Genomic DNA, 27,052 nt, shown 5'->3' with positions numbered 1-27,052 from the left:
AGACAGGTAATGTAAGCTAGCTCAATGGACTTTCAGGATGGCTTTCACTCTACCCTACTTGTTTATAACCGATTACATTGTTGAACTTGAGATAGCTAACGTTAGTAAGCTCCTTCGCTCGGGAGACCTGTACAGGTCGTGACGGTACCACAGATAGCATTACTTCCAGTTGACTGAAAGCATATGGAAAAAAAGCTGGATAGCTCTCCTTCTTGTACACAAAAACACAAATGAACAGTATAACACACATCTACACACTGTCTAATGTAAACAATAATGAGTTTTGTAACCTGTAATGAAGGGTTTACCACACACATAGGGGTGTGACGAAGCCAGGGCCCTCAGGCATCCTCACGTCTGATGGACTGGAGCCACAGCAGTCGTCTGAGAGGCTCTTTTTGGGGATTTGGTGCAACGAAAAACTTGACGTCTGGGTTTTTCCTCTTATTAGAGGTAGACCCTGCGACACAACAGCTTCTGGGCATTTTTGCGTTATTGGAACGCTTCAAAGGGACCACGGAAATAAGCCAACTTTGAATGGCGGACTATGAGATGAACCGGGACGCGCCCCGTCAAAGGAGGGGCTTTGCGTGTTCTAATTTATAACGTGAAGCTGAGTATTAGGATGATAACATCCAAATGTTTTATTTTTGTTAAGATTTTTTAAAATCTTGTAATCCTTGGAATCTTCTCCTAAAATTCACAAAAATGTTGTGAAACACACCATCTATAACAACCACCACAGAACGTTCCCCTACGGTAACTATTAGGTTCCCAGGTAATGTAATAACGACATTTGTTCTGGGAAACATTCTTGCAACATCAGGTGAATGTTTGATACAAACATTGTGTAAATGTTGTGCTCCCGAGTGGCGCAGCGGTTTAAGACACTGCATCTTAGTGCTAGAGGCATCACTACAGACACTCTGGTTTGATTGCAGGCTGTATCCCAACCGGCCGTGATAGGGCGTCGCACAATTGGCCCAGCGTCGTCTGGGTTTGGCCGGTGTAGGCCGTCATTGTAAATAAGAATTTATTCTTCACTGACTTGCCAAGTTAAATAAAGGTTCAATTCATCATCATCATCAGCACAACTGGACAGTTTTGGGGTTTTTGCAGAACAGGAAGTTCTACACACATCTAGTTGATTTTAATTCCTTCACTAGCACTTATATTCTATTGACATTTATCACTATTTGCAGATGGAAATGTTACGTGAATGGCTTTCAACCAAAAACATTAAAGTTTGTGAAAGTTAATTTCTCACTTCACTCACGGTGTCTGTGCTCCAACGACAGAATTACAGCCATTCCAGAAAAGTGGGTATTGCTTCATTCGTGTCATAATTGTTTAATACAAGGCCTCTTGATACAATGAAAAGACAGCTAAAGCAATCATAAATTCATAAGAAATCCATAAAAACAGTATTTTCAATCAAATGTGTTGATTTCTTATTGAAAACCAGGTTTCTTCTCGGGACGGAAGCCCTTCCAGCTTGACGGATGACTGGCTAGCAGAGACGTTCGGCGCAGACAAAGGCGTGACTATAATTGCAATCTTGATCATTCCACCTTGGGTCAAAATGGTTAGTTATTACACAGTTTTGACTCCGTCCGCCATCAGGCTGGGATGGATGCCAGGGTATGAAGTCCACTTTGGACCCGTCAGACCACATCCACCTCCCCTCCACGTGGATGTCAGACAGACCCATCCAGGTTCCTCTCTCCGCAGGGTCGAATCTCTGGATCAGGATTTTGATGAACTGGTGTTCTGCCTCACTGTGCACAGAGGCCAGGTTTGCTCCCTGAGTCACACAGTAGGACTCAGCATCAGGCCAGTTCAGTGGTGTAGCGACATACTTATAGCAGCGTCCGTTAAAATCATACCAGCCCATTGGGCAGGAGTTTTGGGATAGCTCTTCCCCCTGGTAAAGCACAGGAGCACCCAAAGCAAGGCTGTGGAGAAAGGCGACACAGAGGAACACGAACATGTTGCAGAGTGTTGGGCCGGTAGGCAGGCACTATAGGTGAGCTGTGCAGCAGTGGGCCCTGTCCTTTTATCTAATTCAGAGAGGGCAGGGAGGCCGGGAGGCTTGACATCATTGGTGGATCACCCCACCGGTCCATATACGTGCACATTCTCTGTCTTGGAGTGAATTTTAACCTCTGCCTTTACTAAACTGCTTACTTTTTAGATTTCACTCCAGATCCTAACAAAAAAAACGAACTCAAAAAGTTTAAAAAGAAAACAATAACATATTTAAGGAAATTAAAAATGATAAGAAAGTTATTTCTCAATTCCCTCACTAAGGGCTTGTGTGAATAAGCTATGCTGCAAAGGCATGACATCTGCCAGATAAGGGGCTATTGCCACGTAACCAAGTGGTCATATCAACTCTGCAGCTGTGTTCTTCTCATCATTTCTGTGCCAAGTTTTGGTACAGGGCTATTTGACACTAACAAAGCACACCTAGATAGTATGTTTTACATCTTTGACTTAAGGTAAAAATCTGCCATATCTACTGCTGTTCAATAGTCATTTCAAGTTTCAAGCTTTTTTTTGCAAGCATTACACCCAATAATTCAGTAGTCAATAATCATGTAAGGTAGAACAAAATCACAAAATATATAATAATAAGAAATAAGAAAAACACGATAAACTACTGTAAGTAAGCATATACAGGGTCAGTTACAGTACCATCATAACCCAAAATATAAGGATGGTTTACATCATTGTTTAGGTTTTGTTGTAATTTGAGTCCTTGTCAACAAACAATGTAGCCCATAGCTTCAAGTTGCTGTCAGGTCTTGCATCCATAGATTTATCTAGAAATGTGAGAGTGATTACATTTCTCTAGCCCTTTTCCTCAGCTTAGCAAATCAAGTGTCAAGGGGTGCCGTTTGCTGACACACAGACTCAGGGTTGTGGCTTTAGCAACAGTCATGTTATTCTACATGAAAGCGTTTCAGATTGACAAAATAACAGCATATTTTGGAACCATCTTAGACAGTGAGACATAAAACAGTCCCGAGAGAGGAAGTGAAATAAAGAGCTATTCTAGTTTAACCTCCCCACAAAAGTGGGTGGCCTGCTTGACATAGTGGGGCACAACTTATGAGGATAAAGAGTAGCAGTGTGTGTGTGTGTGTGTTCTCTATAATTCAGAGCTTTTCACACTCGTCTGCATGTCGTGCGGTGCACACGTCTGTGTTCCTCCCTCCTCCGCCTGTTAGTCTGTCGACCCCTCTTCGTGTTCGCGTTTGTCTCTCTTAGTGATGCGTCTCTAGTTGGTCGAGTGCTTTTTCCCCGATAGGTTGGTCATTCCTTGCATCTCACCTTTGTTGCTACTTACTCAGTGCTTGTCATTTTCAGAGTCATTAGGAGACTGACAAATATCTGATTCTGGATCAGTGGTAGGGGAAACTACTTCCATTTCATCAGGTTCTTTAACTGACAGTGAATTGTGATGGTGATAGAATATAGTACACTGCCACCTATTGGTGACAAACAGAATCCTTTGTAATTTTGAAGTGTCCCATATAATAAATAAATGGATATTGCACAAATGAATGAACGAATGAACGAATGAATGAATGGACAAACCAAGTGTTGTCTCCTCTGCATCCTCTGACCAAATTATTCCATTCACTCTGTCTGGTTTCCTACCAGCTGTTGAATGGCTCCACTGAGTTGATTAGAATCCCATTCTAGCATAGAGGACAGCACAAGGAGAAATTACAGTTTGCCAGAGTTAAGTGGTAGAAAGGAGGTCTATATGCATCAATCAGGATCCCTCAGATGAAGAGGAATAGCCTCTTCATCTGAGGTTTAGATAGAACTACTATTTATTTATATTTTTGCCAATTCCATATAAATATTTCTGTTCTATAACAAAAAGTATGTATTTCAGATAATATTTATATTATTTTGCTCCTTAGACTAATGCATATTGCATCTCGTTTGTAACATAGCTTACTGAAGGGGAAAAATAATCCCACATAAAATAGTTTCACTTTTTTTATTTTTTAAATGCAATAGAGAATCTTTATTATGTATTAAATTGTATGAAAACCTTATTTTGGAGGCAAAAAAATGAAAAGGGGTGTCCCCTACTGGGTTCCCCCGAACTTCATTTCCTGTCTGAACACTGAACTATGGTAGTGTAGCGTATGGATCAGCAGCTCAGACAGCTCAGACAGCTCAGTTTTGTTGTGATATGTTGTGGAGCAGTCAGGACATCCCCGGTGGCAGCGCTGCAGGTAGAGTTGGGAGAGATACCATTGAAGTTGAGATGACAACAACTAACCATGATATATTGGGTAAATCTTCAAGGATATAAGGTTACACGTCCTACACATAAGGTGCTCCTAGAGTGCTGGGAGCATGAACGAGATCTGAATAGAAGTTCTGGCTGGATAGGTAAGAGATGGGGAATGGGATTGTTTGGGAAGGAGTTCAGCCTCTTCCTGCTATTCCACCTTGGTTGCTCCCTCAGCCAATGATATACCTAGGGTTGCCTGAGAGGGTAAGAGATGTTGAAGAAGGAGGAGATTCAGTTGTAAGTGAACATTTAAGAACACAGTACTATGATTTCTTGAATATATTCACTAATGGATCTAAGGACCCTAAAACAAGGAAGACAGGTGCCGCTTTTAGTGTTCCTGAGTTTAAGGTGGCACTGACATAAACAGCAACGGATAATGTATCTTTATACATCATGGAGTTCCTGGCCATACTGCACCTTAAAGTGGCAATCAGCAATTGAAACAAAAGCAAAGCAAACTCCCCACCCCTGTTTCAGTAAAAAGCTGAGGGATAGGGCTAGATGAATGTAACCACTCTCAAATTCATAGACAGAGCTATGGATGCAAGGACTGACTATCCATGATATCAAAATTGTAGTTTAACCATGTTTTGAGCCTGTATTTACTTTTTTTTTTAAACTAACTATGGAGTAAAAAAGCTTACATTTTAGGTTCTGATGATGTACGACAGTTGAATTAAGCTCATGAGGCATACATGCTGACTGCCCCTTTAAAGTTGGTTGCCAATCTCCATATAAAATCCACAGAATAACATTTTAGGGACTAAGTGTAATGAATTCATACTACAGAATAGTAGACCGCCAATAAAGAAGGTGGCGGCTTGCACCTATAACATTTGTTTGCGGACCGCCATGATACCGAAGAAGAAGATTTCAGCATTTCCACAGTTATAATCTGTAAGGTTCAAGTCTCAAATGAAGTCTAAGGAACTGGACATTATTGTGGCTGTGGAAGAAAAGTTTTTGAGACTTAAGGACATCAGAAGACTTGCAAGGGGTACTAGTGCAGGAAGACGCCCCGTCCTCCAGGCTCCCCTTGAGCCTGCGTAGGGATCAGATCTGTTTATTTTTTTACCAGGGAAGTTTGATTTATTTTATTTTTGGTAATTTGGTGGTCTTGTTTTTTAATGTTTTATATGTTTAATTTTGTGTTTGTATTTTATTTATATATATATATATACACTGAACAAAAATATAAATGCAACATGCAACAATTTCAAAGTTACAGTTCATATATAAGGAAACCAGTCAATTGAAAGAAATGAATTAAGCCCTAATCTATGGATTTCACATGACTGGGCAGGGGAGTAACCATGAGTTGGCCTGGGAGGGCATAGACCCTCCCATTTGGCAGTCAGGCCCACCCAGTGAGTTTTTCTTTATTTCAGACAGTAATACTCCTCAGCCTCCCACCTGCAACTGGATTCTGGACTTCCAGACGGGCTGCCCCCAGGTGGTAAGGGTAGGCAACAACACATCTGCCATGCTGATCCTCAACACTGGGGCCCCTCGGGTGCGTGCTTAGTCCCCTCCTGTACTCCCTATTCACCCACGACTGCGTGGGCAAGCACAACTCCAACAACATCATTAAGTTTGCTGACGACACAACAGTGGTAGGCCTGATCACCGACAACGATGAGACAGCCAATAGGGAGGAGGTCAGAGACCTGGCAGTGTGGTGCCAGGACTTCAACCTCTCCCTCAATGTGAGCAAGACAAAGGAGCTGATCGTGGACTACAGGAAAAGGAGGGCGGAACAGGCCACCAATAACATCAACGGGGCTGTAGTGAAGTGGGTCGAAAATGTCATGTTCCTTGGTGTCCACATCATCAACAAACTATCATGACCCAAACACACCAAGACAGTAGTGAAGAGGCAACGAAAACACCTTTTCCCCCTCAGGAGACTGAAAAGATTTGGCATGGGTCCCCAGATCCTCAAAAGGTTCTGCAGCTGCACCATCGAGAGCATCCTGACCGGGTTGCATCACCGCCTGGTATGGCAACTGCTCTGCATCCGACCATAAGGCGCTACAGAGGGTTGTGCGTATGGCCCAGTACATCACTGGGGCCAAGCTTCCTGCCTTCCAGGACCTATATACGAGGCAGTGTCAGAGGAAGCCCCAAAACATTGTCAAAGACTCCAGTCACCCAAGTCATAGACTATTCTCTCTGCTACCGCACTGCAAGCGGTACCGGAGCGCCAAGTCTAGGTCCAAAAGGCTCCTTCACAGCTTCTACCCCCAAGTCATAAGACTGCTGAACAATTGATCAAATGGCCACCCGGACTATGTACATTTACCCCTACATCTACAAATAACCTCGACTAACCTGTACCCCCGCACATTGACTTGGTACTGGTAGCCCCTGTATATAGCCTCTTTGCTGTTATTGATTGTGTTACTTTTTTTAAATTACTTTTGTTTATTTAGTAAATATTTTCTTAACTCTATTTCTTTAATTGCATGGTTGGTTAAGGGCTTGTTGTATTGATCATACTGTTTAATCAGCTTCTTGATATGCCACACCTGTCAGGTGGATGGATTATCTTGGCAAAAGAGAAATGCTCACAAACAAGGTACTTTTTTCCTCCACTGGTCATGATCCCCACCATAATTGTAGCAAGACTGTTCTTCACTCCGATCTTCTGTATACTCCACCCGTCTGCACACACTTGAAACATGGCCAAATTGTTATGTTATTTTACACTGTAGTGGTGTAGAGACAAAATATCTTTCTGCATACCTCATATACCCCAGCGAGCGTTACTACATGCATAGGGAGTTGCTCACCATAAAAAAAAAACAATAGAACCAACAAACCTTCTTCCTTTCTTCCATCCACCATGCAGGGATTCACGTCACAAGGTTTTCCTCTTTAATAGAAAAGGACTCAAGGAAATGTGTAAGTCACCCAGTGAAATACTACTTGAGCAAAAGTCTAAAGGTTATTTTCTTTTAAATATACTTAAGTATCAAAAGTAAATGAAGTTGCTAAAATATACTTAAGTATCAAAAGTAAAATCAGTCAATTGAAAGAAATAAATTAGGCCCTAATCTATGGATTTCACATGACTGGGCAGGGGTGTAACCATGGATGGGCCTGGGAGGGAGCCAGGCCCACCCACTGAGTTTTTCCCCACAAATGGGCTTTATTACAGACATAAATACTCCTCAGCAACCCCCCCCCCCCCCCCCCTGCAACTGGATCCTGGATTTAAGTATCAAAAGTAAATGTACTTGCTAAAATATACTTAAGTATCAAAAGTAAAAGTACAAACAATTTAAAATTCCTTATATTAAGCAAACCAGATGGCACAATTTAAATTTTTTATTTACAGATAGCCAGGGTCACACTCCAACACTCATAATTTACAAACAAAGCATTTGTATTTAGTGAGTCCGCCAGACCAGAGGAAATAGGGATGACCAGGGATGTTCTCTTGAGAAGTGTGTGAATTGGACCATTGTCTGTCCTGCTAAGCATTCAAAATGTAACAAGTACTTTTGGGTGTCAGGGAAAATGTATGGAGTTAAAAGTACATCATTCTCTTTAGAAATGTAGTGAAGTAAAAGTAAAAGTTGTCAAAAATCTAAATAGTAAAGCACAGATACCCCCAAAAAATGACTTAAGTAGTACTTTTAAAGTATTTTACTTAAGTACTTTACACCACTGATCATGACCCAGAGGTCGTGGCATGTCCTGTAAGGGTGAAGGAGGTTGAGGTGGCATTTAGGCGCTCCATCAGATCTCCTAGGCAGAAGTGATCAAAAGAATTGAGAGAACAAGTGATGTTGAAGAAATGGTAGTGAATGGACCACAGCCCATAGTGAATAGGCCTATTTGTCAACCAAGAGAACTGGACATACTGTAGGTAAAGGAAGTGGATATAATAGTGTTCATTGCAACTGTGGCTCAAGTAGCAAGGAAACCAAAGAAATTGGACATTGTGGCTTCAGCAGACTTCACAGTGGAAGATTTACAAGGGTTTTTGGCGTCGGAAGATGACGCCTTCCCAGGCTCCTGATTTTGTGGAGGGACTATACATGATTTTTTTTTTTAACAGATGAAGTAGGGAGCGTTTTGAGGATTGAGTTTGGGTAGTTAATTAGTATTTTTATCCATATTTATTAGTTTTTTTAATCTTTTATTTTCATTCCGCACAGTTGGTGGCGGCAATACAACTTTTAGGATGTAGTCCACCTTAAACCCAGAAGAAGGAGAATGAGAAAAATAATTTGATTTCATGTCTGACCGGAAGAACAAGGGCAGACGCCTCAATGGAAATGGAGTCCTTAGAGAAAGCAAGAACAAGATGGTTGTCAGGGGTAATGCAGTATTATCATAAGGAGACGTATACTTGGAAAACGGAGGAGGAATGGAGGGAAAACGAGAGGGAGAGGAGGTCTAAGAGAGAGAGGGAAGAAGAGGGGGAGCTTGAGTCAGATAAAAATGATGGAAAAAACGGAGATGGTTTGTTAAAGAAGAACGTTAGAAAGTGTAAGCAGAGGGAGCTGAAGACAGGAGGAGAAATGGAAGTGAATGAGGGTGAAGTATCGGAGATGGTAGGTGCAGTGAAGTTATATGAGACCGAGGTATGCACCGAGGATCAGGAGAAAGATGAGTCTGTGACAGTAGGAGTGAAGTTTATGGAAAACGTGGACTCTTGCCTTTTGGCTGATCCATTTGTGGTTTCACGGTGGGTGAAAAAGTTTTTTGGGTAATGTGGAATCGGTGAGGGTAACCAGAAGTGGTCTAGTGATAATTGTTTGCGTTTCTGTTGGTCGGAGGGAGAATGAGCTCGGAATAAAATGAATGTGAGCAAGAAAAGTGAATTGTTTTGTTCTCAAGAAATGGGCACCAATGAAAGGAGTAGCAGTAAATAAAAAAGTTGACCAGCTGAGGGGAAAGATTCCCGGTGTATGTGATTCTCGTCATTTGATGAGACGCAGACAGGGTGGCGAGAGTGGGGAACAGAACATTGTCTGTTCTTTTGAGTTTTGAAGTTGAGTCTTTGCTTGACAAAGTGAAGTTAGGATATACAAGTTATCCTGTACGACCGTATGTGCCGAATTCATTAAGATGTTACAGGTGTCAAGCTTATGGACATGTGGCAACAGTGTGTAGGAGCGAGGGTCCAAGCTGTGAGAAATGTGCAGAAGGGCATGAAACAAAGGAATGTGTAGCATTGGGGAAAGTAGTGGAATGTGCTCATTGTAGGGGTGCCCATGGAGCTGGGGATCAGAAATGTCCCGTGCGAGAGAGGCAGGTTGAGGTTTCCAGGGTTAGAGTAGAGCAGACGTTGTCATATGCAGAGGCAGTGAAGAAAGTAGAGGAAGATGGGTTAAGGGGGAGGAGTGGTGAGAGTAGTAGAGATATACCACTACAGAGGGAGAGGCCAAAAAGTGAAATAAGTTTCAGTAAGATTGGATATTTAGCATTTATAGCAATGGTTATCAACTGTACTGCAGGGATGGAATGGTAGTCGCAGAAAATTGAGGTTGTGGTGGCACCTGCATAGAGGTATTTGGGTGTGTGAGACTTGACAGCAGAAGAGTTACAGGGTGTGATGGCATGAGGTAGGAATAAATACATTTAATTAGTAGAGTAGGGTGGTGTTCATTTTATTTTATATCATTTTGAAATTAGTGAGTGTAGTGTTAGATGGTAGGGTATTTATTTAGTACATTTTTATTTTCCAAGCAAATTATAAGGGAGTTGTACTCCAGTCTCGTAGGTGGCGGTAATGCAACAAATTCGATGCCAACCGCCGTTAAACCTCATAAAAACCTCGGAAAAACCTTTGTTTATTATTTTCAAGATGGCGGCGGGAATGTATTTAGAACATTACCTTGACAGTAAGATAGTTTCCTTTTTTCATGTTTTATTCGTGAAATAATGTAGAATCCTACTAAAATATTGTGTAATGGAATTTGTTTGTGTATTTTTGTTTTACTTGCACGCATAGCCACTCCCAGAACCAGTACCAGGGCTTGAGGAGACAAGAAGCCCAGTTACTGGTTCAGCTAACGTTAACGTTACTACATAAAAAAGCCCAAGGCAAGGGACAAAGAGCACGCTAGAAAGCTAACTTACGTTAGCTAAGTTAGCGCGCCTGCAACCCAAGTTAGCTAGATGGCCAGCTAACAAAGCGGTGCATAATTATACCGTTCTTGATCGACTCTAAATGACTTTGTTGTATCGTAAGGTTCTATTCAGTGGTATCCCCTCGTTTACGTAATAACAGTTATACATATTTATAGACCCGCATTGACAATTTTAGTAACGTTACCTAACACACACAAGAAGCTAGCAATGTTGCAGCCCACTGACGCTGATGATACATACTGGTGTATTTGATTTGGAACCCGGTATATAACGTGATATACTGTACAACCTTGTTTTTCTAGGTATAGAAAATCTGCCGTTTGAGCTACAGAGGAATTTCACTCTAATGAGAGACCTGGACACACGGACAGAGGGTGAGACTCACACAGATCTGATATTATGATTGTTGCTGCTATCATAACAGGTAAATGGAAAACACTTATCCAGAGTGTCTAGGCTAAAGTCAGAAGTCAGTGTGCATGTAGCCCATGTGATGGTTGTATCCACAATTGACTATAAATGAATTCATCTCTTTCTCTCAGATCTGAAAGGGCAGATAGACTCTTTGGCTCGTGAGTACACGTCAAACACACACACCCTCTCCTCTGAGCAGAAGCTCTCCCTGCTCCGGCAGATCCAGCAGTCATATGGCAAGTGTAAAGAGTTTGGAGATGATAAGGTCCAACTGGCCATGCAGACCTATGAGATGGTGAGTAGGACCTTAAGATGGATACAGTAGACTGGGAATAGAAGCGCTGCTTGGGGTCCATACTAGTAATGAGGAAAGGAAAGGTGCTCCTTGGAGAGAGGTTTACCTCAGGTTGCAGGTAAGCTTTACATAGTGACGTGTGTTATATTCTCAATTAGCATGTTTGATGCAGCTGGAAATGGAAATGTTGACTACTTTCTGCTTCGACTCTGATTAGTTAGCCTAGGCAAGTTGAGATGTCTGTCATTTCTACATGTAATGTCTCAGTCAGAGTCCTGTTATTCATTGTGACCCCTCAGGTGGACAAACACATTCGCAGGCTGGACACAGACCTGGCCCGCTTCGAGGCAGACCTGAAGGAGAAAAAGATTGAGAGCACAGACTATGATTCCACCTCCAGTAAGGGAATCAAGAGTAAGTTCTGTTCGGGCACTTTGTGCTCATTTTCATTCAATTTTGTCCCTTCAACCCAAATGTGACTTTTTAGTGTTGTCTCATTGACGTTCAACCCTATAGATTGCTGTGAATTGGGCCATGTTCATTATGGCATGCAATGGCAAACATTTGCTTATTCTTATTGGACACGTCCAGGGAGTCCCTCCTTATTTATTTTATTTGTCTCTTTTCTTCTGTTTGGTGCTTAATAAACAACCCAGATAAGCTCCAAATGTGTCCATAGCTCAAAGTTTTGTATTTTTTCAGGTGAGCTCAGGGGGCCAAAAGAGAAGAAGGTGGCTCGCACAAGGTTAAAGGTGAAGTCTGACGACGACTGCAGCCCCAAAAGCGGACAGAAGAAAGTCAAACTAACACAAGCGTATGTACACTTAAAACATATGTTTCATAGGCTGATGCTTTGTACGAGGGATGCACGATATATCGGTGAACATATCGGAATCGGACGATATTAGCTAAAAAATGCCAACATCGATATCAGCCCGATGTTAATAACCGATGTCAAAGCTACCGTGCATACCTATATAACGTAAGGACATGATGTAATAACGCCGCGTAAAATGTAGCGCTACACGTGCAACACAGCATTCCTGACCTAGCCCACACAATGTCTGCTGTGTGGATCGAGCAGTCATTTGAAAGAGTAACAAAATTTCAGCGAGACAACTCAAAGGCGAAATCCATTAAAGCCAAGATAATGGAATTCATTGCCCTTGACAATCAACCGTTCTCTGTCGTGGTTGATGTTGACTTTCGCCGACTGGTCGAGCACCGGTACACAATACCAAGTGTGCTATTTTTCAGATGTTGCCCTACCGGAGTTGCACGGTAATGGCGTCACTGCTATTAGCTTCACGACATACTATGGAATGCCGTTTGGGTCTTTGCGTGTCATAAAAGATACAGTAGCACTGTCAAAGCTGGACAAAAAAGTCTGCAAACACCGGCCACAAACGATGTGTTTACAATACCGCGTTGGCAATAAAGCATTATTTGATCGACCGCAACTTCTGGGGTAGCTAACTTTAGCTTGGTACCTAACTAGCACCAATACAACCAGCCTGAAAACAATGACCAGTAGAAACTGCAGTCATTTTCATTATTCTTCACAATGATTTATGAATCCTTGTGACTAAGTATTGTTGTTTGCCTATTGAAATTGAACTTCAGATCCATGAAAATAAATAGCTAGCTAGCTACTTAACCCTGTTGCCCAAAGCTAACATTATAAGCAGCCAGCTAGGTTCATCTGGCTAGTGAGGCTCGACCAGACCGGGTTATGTGTTGTGAAGCTAGCCATAATAAGGATTAGGCACAATAGTGGAATTTGTGGTTTGCCTTCAAAATAAAAGTATGTCGTTGACAGTGATGCAAATGAATACAAATAGTAGAATTATGCCATACTTTTATTTTTGAAGGCTAAACGCAAAGTCTACTCTTGTGGCTAATCCTTATTGTGGCTAGCTTTACATAGATGGGTCTGACCACCTTTAATCAATGAAGAACGGTCTTATAAATTAGGGTTATTTTAGATGATGACACCTAGCTATATAGTTAGCTAGCTAACTATAGCTACTGAAACAGATTATGTTGTGTTATTTGACACTTGGAGTATATCTTTTTTGACATGCAAAGACCCAAACAGCGTTCCATAGAAATCCTGGTAGAGAATGAAAGGACTGAACAAATGAACAACAAACCATTGGTGGCAGGTAGCCTAGTGGTTAGAGCGTTGGACTTGTAACCGAATCCCTGAGCTGACATGGTAAAAATCTGTCCTTGTGCCCCTGAACAAGTCAGTTGACTAACTGTTCTTAGGCTGTCATTGAAAATAAGAATTTGTTCTTAACTGACTTGCCTAGTTAAATACAGGAAAAATAGATGTAAAAAATAAATAGGTTTTGATTATGTTTTACATTTACATACGTAAATCCCAACAATAACTTTTTGGTGTGTGTGGTGTGTGTGTAACCTTTTATTTACCTGGGCAAGTCGGTTAAAAACAAATTCTTATTTACAATGACGACATGGACAACGCTGTACTAGAATGCTTTAAAGGCCGCTAAAACTTTAAAGTATTGGTTATCAGTATCGGGCCAAAAATGTCATATCAGTGCATCACTACTTTGTACCAGATATAAGCAAGACAGCTCATTTTCATCTCCACTCAAATAACTCCCGTGAACCTAACCGAAATGTGCTGTTCTGGTCTTCTCTCACTACGTATCTTGCAGCAGCTTCTGATGCAGTACATCTCTTCCTCTCAGTATTCATCCCCATTGTCCTCCCTTGTTGTCCTTAGGCCTGAGTTCACAGCACCTACAGTGAACTTTGGGAACGTCCACCCCTCGGACGTGCTGGACATGCCCGTGGACCCCAACGAGCCCACCTACTGCCTGTGTCACCAAGTGTCCTACGGAGAGATGATTGGCTGTGACAACACAGACGTGAGTCCACAGCTTTCTGCCAATGACGATCTAGTGGTACATGAGCACTAGGTCCAGAGTTGAGGTCAGTTCTTTCAATTCAGGAAGGAAACTGACATTCCAATTCCCTTTTTTTCTCATAGAGAGAAGCAATGACATCACGTCCTGAGATGACGGAATTGAAATGAACCCCAACCCTGATTGGGTCAACTATTCACTATGATCCAAATCCTAACCTGATATCTGGGCACTAGAATGTTCCTACAAAAAATACCACATTGACATGAATGCGTGATTTTACCTAAAAGTTTGATTTATAAAATAGTGTTTAGAAATGAGCGATGGCTTTGGAATTTTTGGCACTTAAATCAAAGATGAATTAAGTAAAACCTAAATAAAGGCTAGTTCCTTTTGGCCCACTAGAGGGCAGTAAAAGCATTATAAAAGTCTCTCCCGGCACTAATGGAATACTAAGCAGAATGTATTGTGTTGGACTCATTGCAGTGCTCCATTGAGTGGTTCCACTTCGCCTGCGTGGGGCTAACAACAAAACCCAGAGGAAAATGGTAAGTCAAGAAAGAGATGGAAATCAGGAATTTAGGATTGGAAAATATGGATTTTTCACCTATAACATGGAAGAGATCAAGACCCTGAACGTACCACCATTTATCTCTCACCCTTTCTTTTCTCTTTTCCTCTATCATTTCTTACGCCCAGGTACTGTCCAAGGTGTACTCAGGAGAGGAAGAAAAAATGAACCCAGAGACCATCATAACCAACAATCATAACGCTAGAGTTTACAAAGGAGGGTTCAGTGTTTGTATTGGAACATGGGGAAACCCTCCATAAACACTAACATGGAACCCGCAGGGTCATGTTTAATAGGTCACACCGTCGCAAATTGTCAAAACCAAAATGAGCATTTCCTATTGGGCAAGTCCAGAGTAGCCCCTTCCCTGTATCCATATCCATGTAGTCCATATTCTTCAGTTCAGTGTCTAATGAACACGACCCCACACACACACACAGTATTAGGGTCCTGCTGGTCTGCCATCCTGTATAATTCTCTTTGTTAAACAGAAAGAAGCTATGATGGACATTTGACGGAGGTGAAGTTAAGACGTCCCCCAATCATGACTATTATGTTGCATTTTATTTTTGAACTTTTTTTGACGGTTGCTTTAATGCCTTTATATGCAGAGTAATACAGGGACATATACCCTTATTTTACAGCCGGTGGTTCTATATGGCTCTCAGCCACTCGGTTGCTTCATGACAGACTAACAGCGACTCCTACTGAATGCTTTTATACTGAACACTATTCAGCCCTGATACACGCAGATCACATGTTAACTCTTATTTTCCAACTGTTCTCTTAATTCACCCCTGGTTATTTCCATATCAGACTTTGGGGGACAGAACATTTATTGATTAAGCAGAGTCATTGATTTAGTTGATAGATTTGACTCAATGAGAATATACAGATCTAGATGTCCTAGTTCAGAATGCAGTCGGAAGCAAACTGGACAGAATTTCTCTCGCACATTCGCTTAAACAGCAATGACCTGAATTGGAGGTTGTTTGCACAAAATTAGTGCGCTGGAAATGGAATTGCTTAAAGGAATGTAGATGCTAACACTTTCAAATATATATGGATATTTTGATAGGCCCCAACTCGCATCATTCAACAATGTCCTGTATATTTCTATTATGGACAGGCATATCTTTGACTGGCTGTGTTTATGAAGAGCCTTATTGATCATTACTGTAAGAATAACAATTTAAATGTGCTTAAAAGTATCAGTTACCTGATACTTTGCCCAGTAGATTTTGACTGGTGCCTCAAGAATATTATTTCAAGTTAAACTAATGGACATTTATTTTGTTGCCATTTACTTTTTGTTTTCAAAGTGTAATTGAATACTGTACTGAAACATTGGGTGCTGTTTTTGGTGTTTTTCCATTAAGCAATAAAGCTTTAAAAAAATAGTCAAATGAAATTTGTTTCTAGAAGTTGCTATATTCTCATTAGCTTAACATGTGTATTCCTGCTGTATTTCCTGCATGTAATATTTTTTTGGCCCAATGTGTGAGATGTCTAAGAAAGATAGACACATCTTTGCATGGATAGTATTGACAATATCAATCTGACGTCATCCAATACTTTATCACTCTAAGATGTTCTTTCCTTCGACCCACTGTTATTTTGGTAGACATCAAATAACTTCATAAGTCCAACATTGTACACACCTGGCCCATTCCCTAAGTGTTAAATCCCTGTACTATTTCAAACCCCATCACCCCCACTCCAGTGCAGTGTTCAATCTGACTGAAAGTCTCATCACTGCTCTATCATAGACCATAGCATGTCCTGTGCGTTCCAAAATTCCAGAAGGTGTCCGTCTTCCCTTTTTCATATGACACTAGTGAATCATATAAAATAAATGTGCATATAGAGGCAACTGCCAAAATAAAGGAAACACTTGTGTGAATGAGGGAGACAAAGTATATTGAAAGCAGGTGCTTCCACACAGGTGTTGTTCCTGAGAAATTCCTAAGCAAGGAACATTCCATGATGCTTAGGGTCATGTATAAAAATGCTGGGCAGACCCAGTTGCCCATTATTTTGGCCACAATGGCTATAACCCCCATCACTGGGCACGAGTGGTCACTGAATAGTTTGATGAGCATAGAAACAATGTAAACCATAAGCCATCTCTATGTGACTTAGCTACTGCAAGGGTTCAAATGCGGGGTGCTGGAGAGCTACTCTAGGCCTATGTGTTGTCATTTCAACTCATCTCCATTCAGTGATTCAGTGACCATTCAGTTGAAGTCGGAAGTTTACATACAGTTAGATTGGAGTCATTAAGACTCGTTTTTCAACCATTCCACAAATTTCTTGTTAAGAAACTATAGTTTTGGCAAGTCGGTTAGGACATCTACTTTGTGCATGACACAAGTAATTTTCCCAACAATTGTTTACGGACAGATTATTTCACTTATAATTCACTGTATCACAATTCCAGTGGGTCAGAAGTTTACATACACTAAGTTGACTGTGCCTTTAAACAGCTTGGAAAATTCCAGAAAATTATGTCATGGCTTTAGAAGCTTCTGAAAGGCTAATTTACATAATTGGGGTTCAATTGGAGGTGTACCTGTGGATGTATTTCAAGGCCTACCTTCAAACTCAGTGCCTCTTTGCTTGACATCATGGGGAAATCAAAAGAAATCGGACAAGACTTCAGAAAGAACATTGTAGACCTTCACAAGTCTGGTTCATCCTTGGGAGCAATTTCCAAATGCCTGAAGGTACACGTTCATCTGTACAAACAATAGTACGCAAGTATAAACACTATGGGATCACACAGCCGTCATACCACTCAGGAAGTAGACGCGTTCTGTCGCCTAGAGAAGAACGTACTTTGGTGCGAAAAGTGCAAATCAATCCCAGAACAACAGCAAAGCACCTTGTGAAGATGCTGGAGGAAACAGGTACAAAATTATATATATCCACAGTAAAACGAGTCCTATATTGACATAACCTGAAAGGCAGCTCAGCAAGGAAGAAGCCACTGCTCCAAAACCGCCATAAAAAAGCCACACTACGGTTTACAACTGCACATGGAGACAAAGATCGTACTTGTTTGAGAAATATCCTGATATTGATTAAACAAAAATAGAACTGTTTGGTCATAATGACCATTGTTTTGTGTGGAGGAAAAAGGGGGAGGCTTGCAAGCCGAAGAACACCATCCCAACCGTGAAGCACGGGGTAGCAGCATCATGTAGTTGGGATGCTTTGCTGCAGGAGGGACTGGTGCACTTCACAAACTAGATGGCATCATGACGGAGGAAAATGATGTGGATATATTGAATGTGCATCTCAAGACATCAGTCAGGAAGTTAAAGCTTGGTCACAAATTGGTCTTCCAAATGGACAATGACCCCAAGCATACTTCCAAAGTTGTGGCAAAATGGCTTAAGGACAACAAAGTCAAGGTATTGGAGTGACCGTCACAAAGCCCTGACCTCAATCCTATAGAAAATTTGTGGGCAGAACTGAAAGCGTGTGCGAGCAAGGAGGCCTACCAACCTGACTCAGTTACACCAGCTCTGTCAGGAGGAATGGGCCAAAATTCACCCAACTTACTGTGGGAAGCTTGTGGAAGGCTACCCGACATCTGCCGAGTGTAATCAAGAGGGACTTGGTATAGAAAAATGTGGGGAGGAAGGGGGTAATGTAGTGACAGTTGACACATTTATGTCAGATGTAGTTTTGTGAGCAAATGCTAACTAGCATTATCACAATGACTGGAAGTCTATGCACATATGCAGATATGCAGAGCAATTGACTACTCTGACTGAATTAAATTAGCTTTTTGGTGACTTTGGGTTTGACATCCAAACTGTGCAAGCAGATACTGCAGATGCCAAACAGCTGACAAATCTGACTCCACTTTTCAAAGGCACACTGGCGGTACCTTTGCCATTGGCCATGCTCTGGGCTGTGCACTCAGAATTATGTCGCTGTACATTTCAAAAGTGCTGAACAAATTGTTATATTGACCACGTCATTTAATGTAATTTTTATAAAAGTCGCGTTGTCCGAGAGAGATTTACATGGTTATCAAAATGTTACGCCAGGGTAAGCATACAGGAAACACTGCCCTTATTTTAAGTGTTTCTAATATTCCCTATGGGAAAAATGAATGGTGGGAAAACAATTGGAACCATTTCCCTGTTTGAATGCTAGGTTTTATGGGTATTATGACACCACCTCTATTGTGTCACACCCTCTAGAAATGTATTGCCAGATCAATAATAAATTGGCTTTTAGTCCATGTGTATTAAAAATTGACAAATTAGTTAATCAATCCATCCAAACCCACCATTTTAATTGATTAGTATATGAATGAAATATAAAATTAGACTGAAAATGATTTAAAACATGATTTTGCCAAGATGCAGCCACCGTCCAAAATAATGGTGTAGGTTTTTATTTCTGTACTTCCTTGTCGATTGATAAGCGACAACGACCTTGACATTCTGACAGGGCGTGCGGGCGCGGAGGGCGTGTCCAAGGACTCAATGGGAAGATAAAATATGAGCGCACCTTTGCTCGTCCACGCTTCCCCTTGCAAACAAGTGGACAGACAGAGGCTATACAAGAACGGTACTTTAACATTTTGTTTGTTATGCCTTCAAAACGAATTTGAATTCAGTTTCATGTTTGTGATTTACGCACTACTCATTGTAGGCCTAGGCTTATCTGTTTTTTTTATTTGTTTTCTTTTATGACTTTGCGGATCGTGTTTTTAAATGTTTTCTTTGGCATGCATATTTAGTCGCTTCATTTCTTTCAACGTTTTCCAAGACAGTTTGTTCAACTGTGTACATTAATAAATGACTCATTGCCACAGACTAGATTCTCATGGCTATTTTAATATTTTCTTTCTATGACTTGATTGACGAACATCGTCTCCCAAACTCAGTCCTGGGGACCCCAATTAGTGGACTTTTTTTTTGTTGCTTTCACGACACAGCTAATTCAAACAGCCTAATCAACTCGAGTTGATTAGGCTATTTGATCATTTGAATCAGCAGTCTACTACTAGGGTGAAAAACTAGTTGTCTAAGTAAAACTAACATTCAAATGTTTCATTATGCTCATATTACTTGTGATACAAAGTTTACTACGTTTTACTTTCAGAGGGCTAGACTATATCAGGCGAAATGGTGAAGATTGGGATCAATGGGTAAGTTGCTTTTGCTTAAATACTCTTGAATATTTTAACACACCACAATTTTGACTTTTGTATTAAAGCTAGAGAATTAAGTTTAAAAGGTCACAAGAGACCTTGGCTTGCATTGCACAAATTCCATGATACAGTTTGTGTACTTAGGAACAAAGGTGGTGGACAGCCATACTGTAGGTTCTAGTTCATAGGCCAAGTCTGGACACTTCCCCTGTCCATTCTCTATGTATTTATAGTTTGGGTGTCACACTGCCTCTGCAACACTCACGTAGAAATCCTCTCAGCTGTCATGTCTTTATTCTATCTAATAATACCCTGTTAAAGTTCAGAGCTCAGATTGTCTAAGAGCTCCTCCAAACAATCCTATCCTTTAACCTTTATTTGGCCAATAGATAGATGGCTGTAAGTTCATATATTTTTAAATGTAACTTTTTATTTAACTAGGCAAGTCAGTTGAGAACAAATTATTATTTAGAATGACGGCCAAACCCGGGCCAATTGAGCGCCACCCTATGGGACTCCCGATCACGTCCGGATGTGATACAGCCTGGATTTGAACCCGGGACTGAAGTGACGCCTCTTGCACAGAGTGCCTTAAATGGCTGTGCCACTTGGGAGACCAATGACTGAATAATTGAGCAGCGCAAAGATTAAAGTTGGAATAATTGGCCCTTTCTCAAATAAACATGAAGTCCAAGACCACCTATAACATTGCCCATTTTAAACCGGAAACAATGACATGTCATTGTTCTGATTGACCTTTATACAGTGTGGAAGCTAAACATTCTTATCACTGAGTGCAATAAATCCTCCTGACTGTTCAGTTCCCTCAACCGATGTCATGGACGTGTTGAGTGACAACTTAATTGACTAGAACAGGACTTGTTAATGGGATTGGATAACAAGGGTTTTGTTTCAGAACACCAACTGTTTACATCCTAATGTTACCAAATGGGCTACTTGTTTTTCACTTTGTTTATACTATACCCTTGTGAACAGGACACCCTTGTAGTTGGGGGTGTGTTGGCTTGCGTCACTGGACAAAGTTCAAATGTGTTTAAAAATAACCATAATCACAATTATGACAGTGAATCCTCAGAGTTTTAGTATCCACTCTGTGAACTTGATTGTTCTAGATAGATATACACTCCAAGACAGCTCTGCACTAATTGGCTGCTGACAGTATCTATAAGGAAGTTAATACTTCAGCTGCCCAGAACTGACTTTTTAAATTCAGACTGAAAACAAGTCTAGACTACAATCCAGTGTGCTTTCAGTGTCATCTAGATTCATATGCCTTATTATTGACCATAAACATTTCTCAACTACTGAAACTGAAGTCTTCTGCATTCAGCATTTGACTGTGGTCCTGTCAGTAATCTGCTTGAGTTAAAGTAACCATCAGACTGAATTTATTTCACCTATGTGGATTGCGCTAAACACTTCACTGACATTATGCTGAAACGAGACCTACACAACTTATGGCAATGTGGCTTAATCTAGTTTAAACACTACAAAAACATTTATTTGCTTTTGGTGGGTAATGTCACTAACTGCACAGGCCAACCAAGCTTACATATCTGTTTTCTCTAACCTGATTTTCCAATTTGTCCTAACCTGCACTTTCTCGTCACTTCTGGTCACGCTGCACCAACCCAACCATATTAGGCATGAACAAAGTCTCTGGGCTGCAAATGTCAAGTATTGTTATCAGTCAAGGTTGGCAGGCCTTGTAGAGCTGCTGCCACCTGCTGGTATGGTCATATGGATACATGGGGATTAATCGTAAAATGATCTGATTTCGCTTCTCAGATTTGGGCGGATTGGGCGCCTGGTGACCCGTGCTGCCGCCAAGAGTGGAAAAGTTGAGGTTGTCGCCATAAATGATCCCTTCATCGACCTAGACTACATGGTGAGAACTTTATACTACATTAAGTGCAGTACACTTAAAAAATGTAAACTAAACCTTCTCAGGTTTTTACTGTACTTGACCCTGTTTCCATAGGTCTACATGTTCAAGTATGACTCCACCCACGGTGTTTGGAAGCACAGTGAAGTAAAGCAGGAGGGTGGAAAGCTGATCATTGGGAACCTCCACATCACAGTTTTCCATGAGTGGGTTTTCCTTATTCTTTAAGTACATTGGTTCAAATAACACATTTGGATGCTTTCCTCCACCCATATTAAGCTTAAGTTGACTAAAAAGCACTTTCAATGGAAATTTCTCCCTGGTTCTGTAAAACTGCCCCATTGACTCTTGGGTGCTTGGGAGTGCTTGATCAGTCTAGACCACTTATGTTAGGGTGCCTATGGGTTTCCCACCATTTGGAACCATTCAATATCTGTAATTGAATGCTAGGTTTGTGGCTCTTAATCCCAACTTCTATCTTCAGGAGGGACCCCACTGCCATCAAATGGGGCGAGGCTGGCGCTGACTATGTTGTGGAGTCTACCGGTGTGTTCACCACCATCGACAAGGCTTCTGTAAGTACCTCTTCGCTAGCTGTAGGAAGGCCATGGTCACATTTTTATGTAGTTTGGGATATTGGCGAGCAGTCATTATAATTTTAATAGGCATATTGTGCCGTGACCCCACTTTACAGTAACTTTTTTTTACTTCTAAACTACTGCTTTTTAACATAGCTGGGGGTTTTTAAACTCTGTGCCTAAATGTTGTCTGGCTTGGTTAATCCACTGGTTTTGCTATTCCACAATGTCATTTTCCCTCTAACCCCAACTGCCACAACAGGCTCACCTGCAGGGAGGTGCCAAGAGGGTCATCATCTCCGCCCCCAGTGCAGATGCCCCCATGTTTGTGATGGGCGTCAACCACGAGAAGTACGACAACTCCCTGAAGGTCGTCAGGTAAGTCTCCCCCCCTCCCCCCCCCTGTTGCATCTTAAAAGAGCAGTGGTAATTCCCTGTGGCCAAAAGATAATGTGTACATAGTTTCAGCCATTCTATCTCTGTGCTTTATTTAGACTCCTACACCACAGTCCTGAGGTAATACTATTTAAATAAATAGGCCATTTAAGCTGAGTCTGCAATGCATTTGTTGAACAATGTTTATTTATTTAACATTTGCGCTGGTATGATAGTAATTATGTAATGTCCTCACAGCAATGCCTCCTGCACAACTAACTGCCTGGCTCCCATCGCCAAGGTTATCAACGACAACTTTGGCATTGTGGAGGGTCTCATGGTAAGAACAGTTTCCTTCAGTGTTTGACTTTGTCGAAGTGCAGTACTTACTGGAATGTAAATTCAGCAAAAAAAGAAACATCTTCTCACTAACTGTTTACTTTCAACAAACTTAACATGTGTAAATATTTGCATGAACACAACAAGATTTAACTGACATAAACTGAACAAGTTCCAGACATGTGACTAACATAAATTGAATGTGTTCCTGAACAAAGGGAGTGTCAAAAGTAAGTCAGTAGCTGGTGTGGTCACCAGCTGCATTAAGTGCTGCATGTCATGGACTGCACCAGATTTGCCCGTTTGTGCGGTGAGATGTTAGCCCACTCTTCCTCACAGGCACCTCTAAGTTCCCGGACATTTCTGCAGGGGAATAGCCCTAGCCCTCACCCTCCGACCCAACAGGTCGCAGGCATGCTCAATGGGATTGAGATCCGGGCTCTTCGCTGGCCATGGCAGAACATTGACATTTCTGTCTTGCTGGAAATCACGCACAGAATGTGCAGTACGGCTGGTGGCATTGTCATGCTGGAGGGTCATGTCAGGATGAGCCTGCAGGAAGGGTACCATATGAGGGAGGAGGATGTCGTCCTTGTAATGCACAGCGTTGAGATTGAGCTTGTCGTCATTGCAAGCAATCTGATGCTGTGACACCGCCCCAGACCATGACGGACCCTCCAACAAATCGATCCTGCTCCAGAGTACAGGCCTCTGTAACGCTCATTCCTTCGATGATAAACGCAAATCCGACCGTCACCCCATGTGAGACAAGATTGTGACTCGTCAGTGAAGAGCACTTTTTGCCAGTCCTGTCTGGTCCAGCGACAGTGGGTTTGTGCCCATAGGTGACGTTGTTGCTGGTAATGTGTGGTGAGGACCTGTCTTACAACAGGTCTACAAGCCCTCAGTCCAGCCTCTCAGCCTATTGTGGACGGACTGAGCACTGATGGAGGGATTGTGCATTCCTGGTGTAACTCAGGCAGTTGTTGCCGTCCTATACCTGTCCAGCAGGTGTGATGTTCAGCTGTACTGATCCTGTGCAGGTGTTACACGTGGTCTGCCACTGTGAGGACGATCAGCTGTCCGTCCTGTCTCCCTGTAGCACTGTTTTAGGCATCTCACAGTACGGACATTGAAATTTATTGCCCTGGCCACATCTGTAGTACTCATACCGCCTTGCAGCATGCCTAAGGCACGTTCACACAGATGAGCAGGGACCCTGGGCATCTTGAGCTTTTTTGTCAATAGAAAGGCATCTTTAGTGTCCTGAGTTTTCATAACTGAACTTAATTGCCTGCCGTCTGTAAGCTGTTGTCTTTAATGACCGTTCCAAAGGTGCATATTTAATTGTTCATGGTTCATTGAACAAGCATGGGAAACAGTGTTTAAGCCATTTACAATGAAGATCTGAAGTTGGATATTTACAAATTATCTTTGAAAGACAGGGTCCTGAAAAAGGGACTTTTTTTTTTTAGTTCAGTAGTAAAGTGTGTACTTAGCATTTACATTATCAGTGTTAACATATAAGGTCATTACAGCCAAGTCAAATTAGTGTATCAATCTATCCAAACTCTCCTGGATCATTTATTAGTATATCAATGAATTATACATTTTTCTGAAATGTTTATTATATCAGTCTGCGACGACTCATGGGCGTAACTCAAAAGTAGTCCATTGAGATGAACATTTCCAAAACATAGATTCTGGACTGTCATATCCATTTAATTTTGGTGCCCTCCATAAACCATGCCTACACTAACATCCCTACCACTGGTTCCCCCAGAGCACAGTTCACTCCGTCACAGCTACACAGAAGACTGTTGACGGGCCCTCCGGTAAGCTGTGGAGAGATGGACGTGGTGCCAGCCAGAACATTATCCCTGCCTCCACCGGCGCCGCCAAAGCCGTGGGAAAGGTTATCCCCGAGCTGAACGGGTATGAACTAATCAGGATCACTTTAATGGTTTTGACACGTGATAAAGGCTGGGATGTATATGGCCCTAGTGCTTTTTACTAGTGACAAGTTTTTTTTATATGAATTGTGCAATGGTGTGGCTCCTGAACCTTGTTGCTCTTTCTAACCCACAGCAAGCTGACGGGCATGGCCTTCCGTGTCCCCACTCCCAACGTGTCTGTGGTTGACCTGACTGTCCGTCTTGAGAAGGCTGTAAGTCTCCAACCACTTTAATACTTTCGCTTGTCTACTAGAGTTAAACTGGGCGTTTGGGATATGTTACCGGCATTACAGCAACAGGCACTTCATGTATGGTCTACCTTTTTTTTAACATGTCCGTCTGCTTTAGGCACCTTATGATGAGATCAAGAAGGTCATCAAGGCTGCTGCTGAAGGACCCATGAAGGGAATTCTGGGATACACAGAGGACCAGGTAAATTTCCCTAGTAACTCTGTCCCAATCTTTTTTTTTCTGTGTCCACTTGTATACTATTCCTTATGATTAAAACAATTAGATAAGTCTAGATCCGTCTACCAAACTACACAACTTTGCACTACACAACTGACTCCAATAACTAACTTATTATCAAGTTTAGATTATCTGAGTCAGCTGTCTAGTCCTCGGGCAAACAACAAAACTTGCAGTTTGGAGAAACCCTTGTCTAGATCAGTTTTCTTTAACTTCATTCCTAAGCCATTCTATATTTGATGTATTCCAGAACTAGTAAATCTGATTTGAATGAGGGATTATTCGTTGACAATTTGACTACTGTGCTATTTCTGGAATGCATTGACTATGTGGCTGTAGTGCACACCAAGAACAGGCAACATTTCCTTACTCTAATGCCCGGGGCCTCAAAGTCAGGCTGAAATGTCTAAGCTCCAAGTGCTCCCCCCCTGCAGGTGGTGTCCACAGACTTCAACAGTGACTGCCGGTCCTCAATCTTTGACGCCGGTGCAGGAATTGCACTCAACGACCACTTTGTCAAGCTGGTCTCGTGGTATGTATGCAGGAACCGACACACCCTTGCAATCTCTCACCAGGTGTCCACCGACTCAATGTTTCATTGATGTACAGCGGTGTATTATTCGCGTTGCAGTGAATGTGCTGTTATAACCTTGCCAAGGTCAGTGTAAATATTTATATATAATGCACAGAGCCTTGAGCAACATCCCTTTAATTTGATTTTTAATCAACAAGTTAATACCTTGTCAGGATCTAAACCAGGCCAAAAAAATTGTAAACACAATAGCTTATTAAATAGTGTCCTGTTATTGTGGGATGGTGAAATGCAACACGTGTGTGTAATTTGAAGATGAATGACTTCTGTTTGACCACATTGTTGAATGCAGTTCATTGGCGTCACTCACCCAGATACAATCGTGAATTACGACAGTCATTGAATTAGTGTAGTTTCTGTAATTTGTATGGTTTTGTGTTCTCTTTTCCACAGGTACGACAACGAGTTTGGCTACAGCAACCGTGTCGTTGACCTGTGTCTGCACATGGCCTCCAAGGAGTGAACACAACCTCAAACCTCCACATCCTTCTGAACGGACATCCCACCAGAGAAAAAGAGCCTGTAGGGAACTCCAAGGCAACATTTTCATTCAACGTCACCTCTAGTGTGAGGACTGAATATACTTTTTGCTTGAAGAGTATCTTTTTACTGCACTATGACTTAATTTACACTCCGACAATAAAGGTCCCGTTTGTGAAAACTGTCCACGTTCTTCCAGAGCACATTTTCATTATGGCGCGCAACAGCATTCTGATTACCTTTTACTTTTTGCAACAGAAAATAAATCTGTTTAATTCCAGTTGGTGCCTAATAAACCACCCTGCATGGACTAACGTCCCTAGCCCATAGTTCACGTCGCCATAGAACAGCTGGGCACTCCAGTAAGCTGGAGAGAGACCAGATAGAACATCACTCGTGTCACTAAGGCTGTCCAATCCAGGACCACTGTCCCTAATAGGTTATCACCTGTGATTGGTGTACTGCTTTTCACTCGGCTGAAATCTCAATTCTAAAGCAGTCATATGGAGAGGCATCTCAATGCAGCTGGTCTAAAGTAGTTGACGTACCCACCTGCTGTGACTTGTAATAAAGG

General features: G+C 41.8%; 3 protein-coding genes across 5 annotated transcripts; 2 read left to right on the top strand and 1 right to left on the bottom strand.

Annotated features, from left to right (window-relative positions):
• Window positions 1-1,334: 1,334 nt before the first annotated feature.
• LOC135572482 (lactose-binding lectin l-2-like) lies at window positions 1,335-2,038 on the bottom strand. Its single transcript, XM_065020501.1, has one exon. It carries the CDS (start codon window positions 1,988-1,990, stop codon window positions 1,511-1,513), a length of 480 nt encoding a protein of 159 aa, XP_064876573.1. The 5' UTR covers window positions 1,991-2,038; the 3' UTR covers window positions 1,335-1,510.
• Window positions 2,039-10,087: 8,049 nt separating this feature from the next.
• LOC115131647 (inhibitor of growth protein 4-like) lies at window positions 10,088-14,778 on the top strand. 3 transcript variants are annotated; one of them, XM_029663511.2, is made up of 8 exons: window positions 10,088-10,182; window positions 10,735-10,806; window positions 10,975-11,141; window positions 11,441-11,555; window positions 11,844-11,955; window positions 13,897-14,041; window positions 14,525-14,586; window positions 14,738-14,778. In XM_029663511.2, exons 1-8 carry the CDS (start codon window positions 10,146-10,148, stop codon window positions 14,775-14,777), a joined length of 750 nt encoding a protein of 249 aa, XP_029519371.1. In that variant the 5' UTR covers window positions 10,088-10,145; the 3' UTR covers window position 14,778. The 3 variants fall into 3 exon arrangements, with proteins under 3 accessions (XP_029519371.1, XP_064876572.1, XP_029519372.1); XM_029663512.2 differs by having other exon boundaries at window positions 10,106-10,182; window positions 10,735-10,856; XM_065020500.1 differs by lacking the exons at window positions 14,525-14,586; window positions 14,738-14,778 and adding an exon at window positions 14,164-14,365.
• Window positions 14,779-19,116: 4,338 nt separating this feature from the next.
• LOC115131646 (glyceraldehyde-3-phosphate dehydrogenase-like) lies at window positions 19,117-26,664 on the top strand. The gene is made up of 12 exons (XM_029663510.2): window positions 19,117-19,199; window positions 19,737-19,782; window positions 21,595-21,694; window positions 21,788-21,897; window positions 22,176-22,266; window positions 22,532-22,647; window positions 22,903-22,984; window positions 24,767-24,918; window positions 25,072-25,150; window positions 25,287-25,370; window positions 25,841-25,938; window positions 26,392-26,664. Exons 2-12 carry the CDS (start codon window positions 19,760-19,762, stop codon window positions 26,459-26,461), a joined length of 1,005 nt encoding a protein of 334 aa, XP_029519370.1. The 5' UTR covers window positions 19,117-19,199; window positions 19,737-19,759; the 3' UTR covers window positions 26,462-26,664.
• Window positions 26,665-27,052: the final 388 nt, after the last annotated feature.

This window comes from Oncorhynchus nerka, linkage group LG7 (genome assembly GCF_034236695.1).
Source record: "Oncorhynchus nerka isolate Pitt River linkage group LG7, Oner_Uvic_2.0, whole genome shotgun sequence".
Classification (NCBI taxonomy): domain Eukaryota; kingdom Metazoa; phylum Chordata; class Actinopteri; order Salmoniformes; family Salmonidae; genus Oncorhynchus; species Oncorhynchus nerka.
The sequence above is the reverse complement of the archived record's forward strand: the minus strand, read 5'-3'. Positions and strand labels throughout refer to the sequence as shown.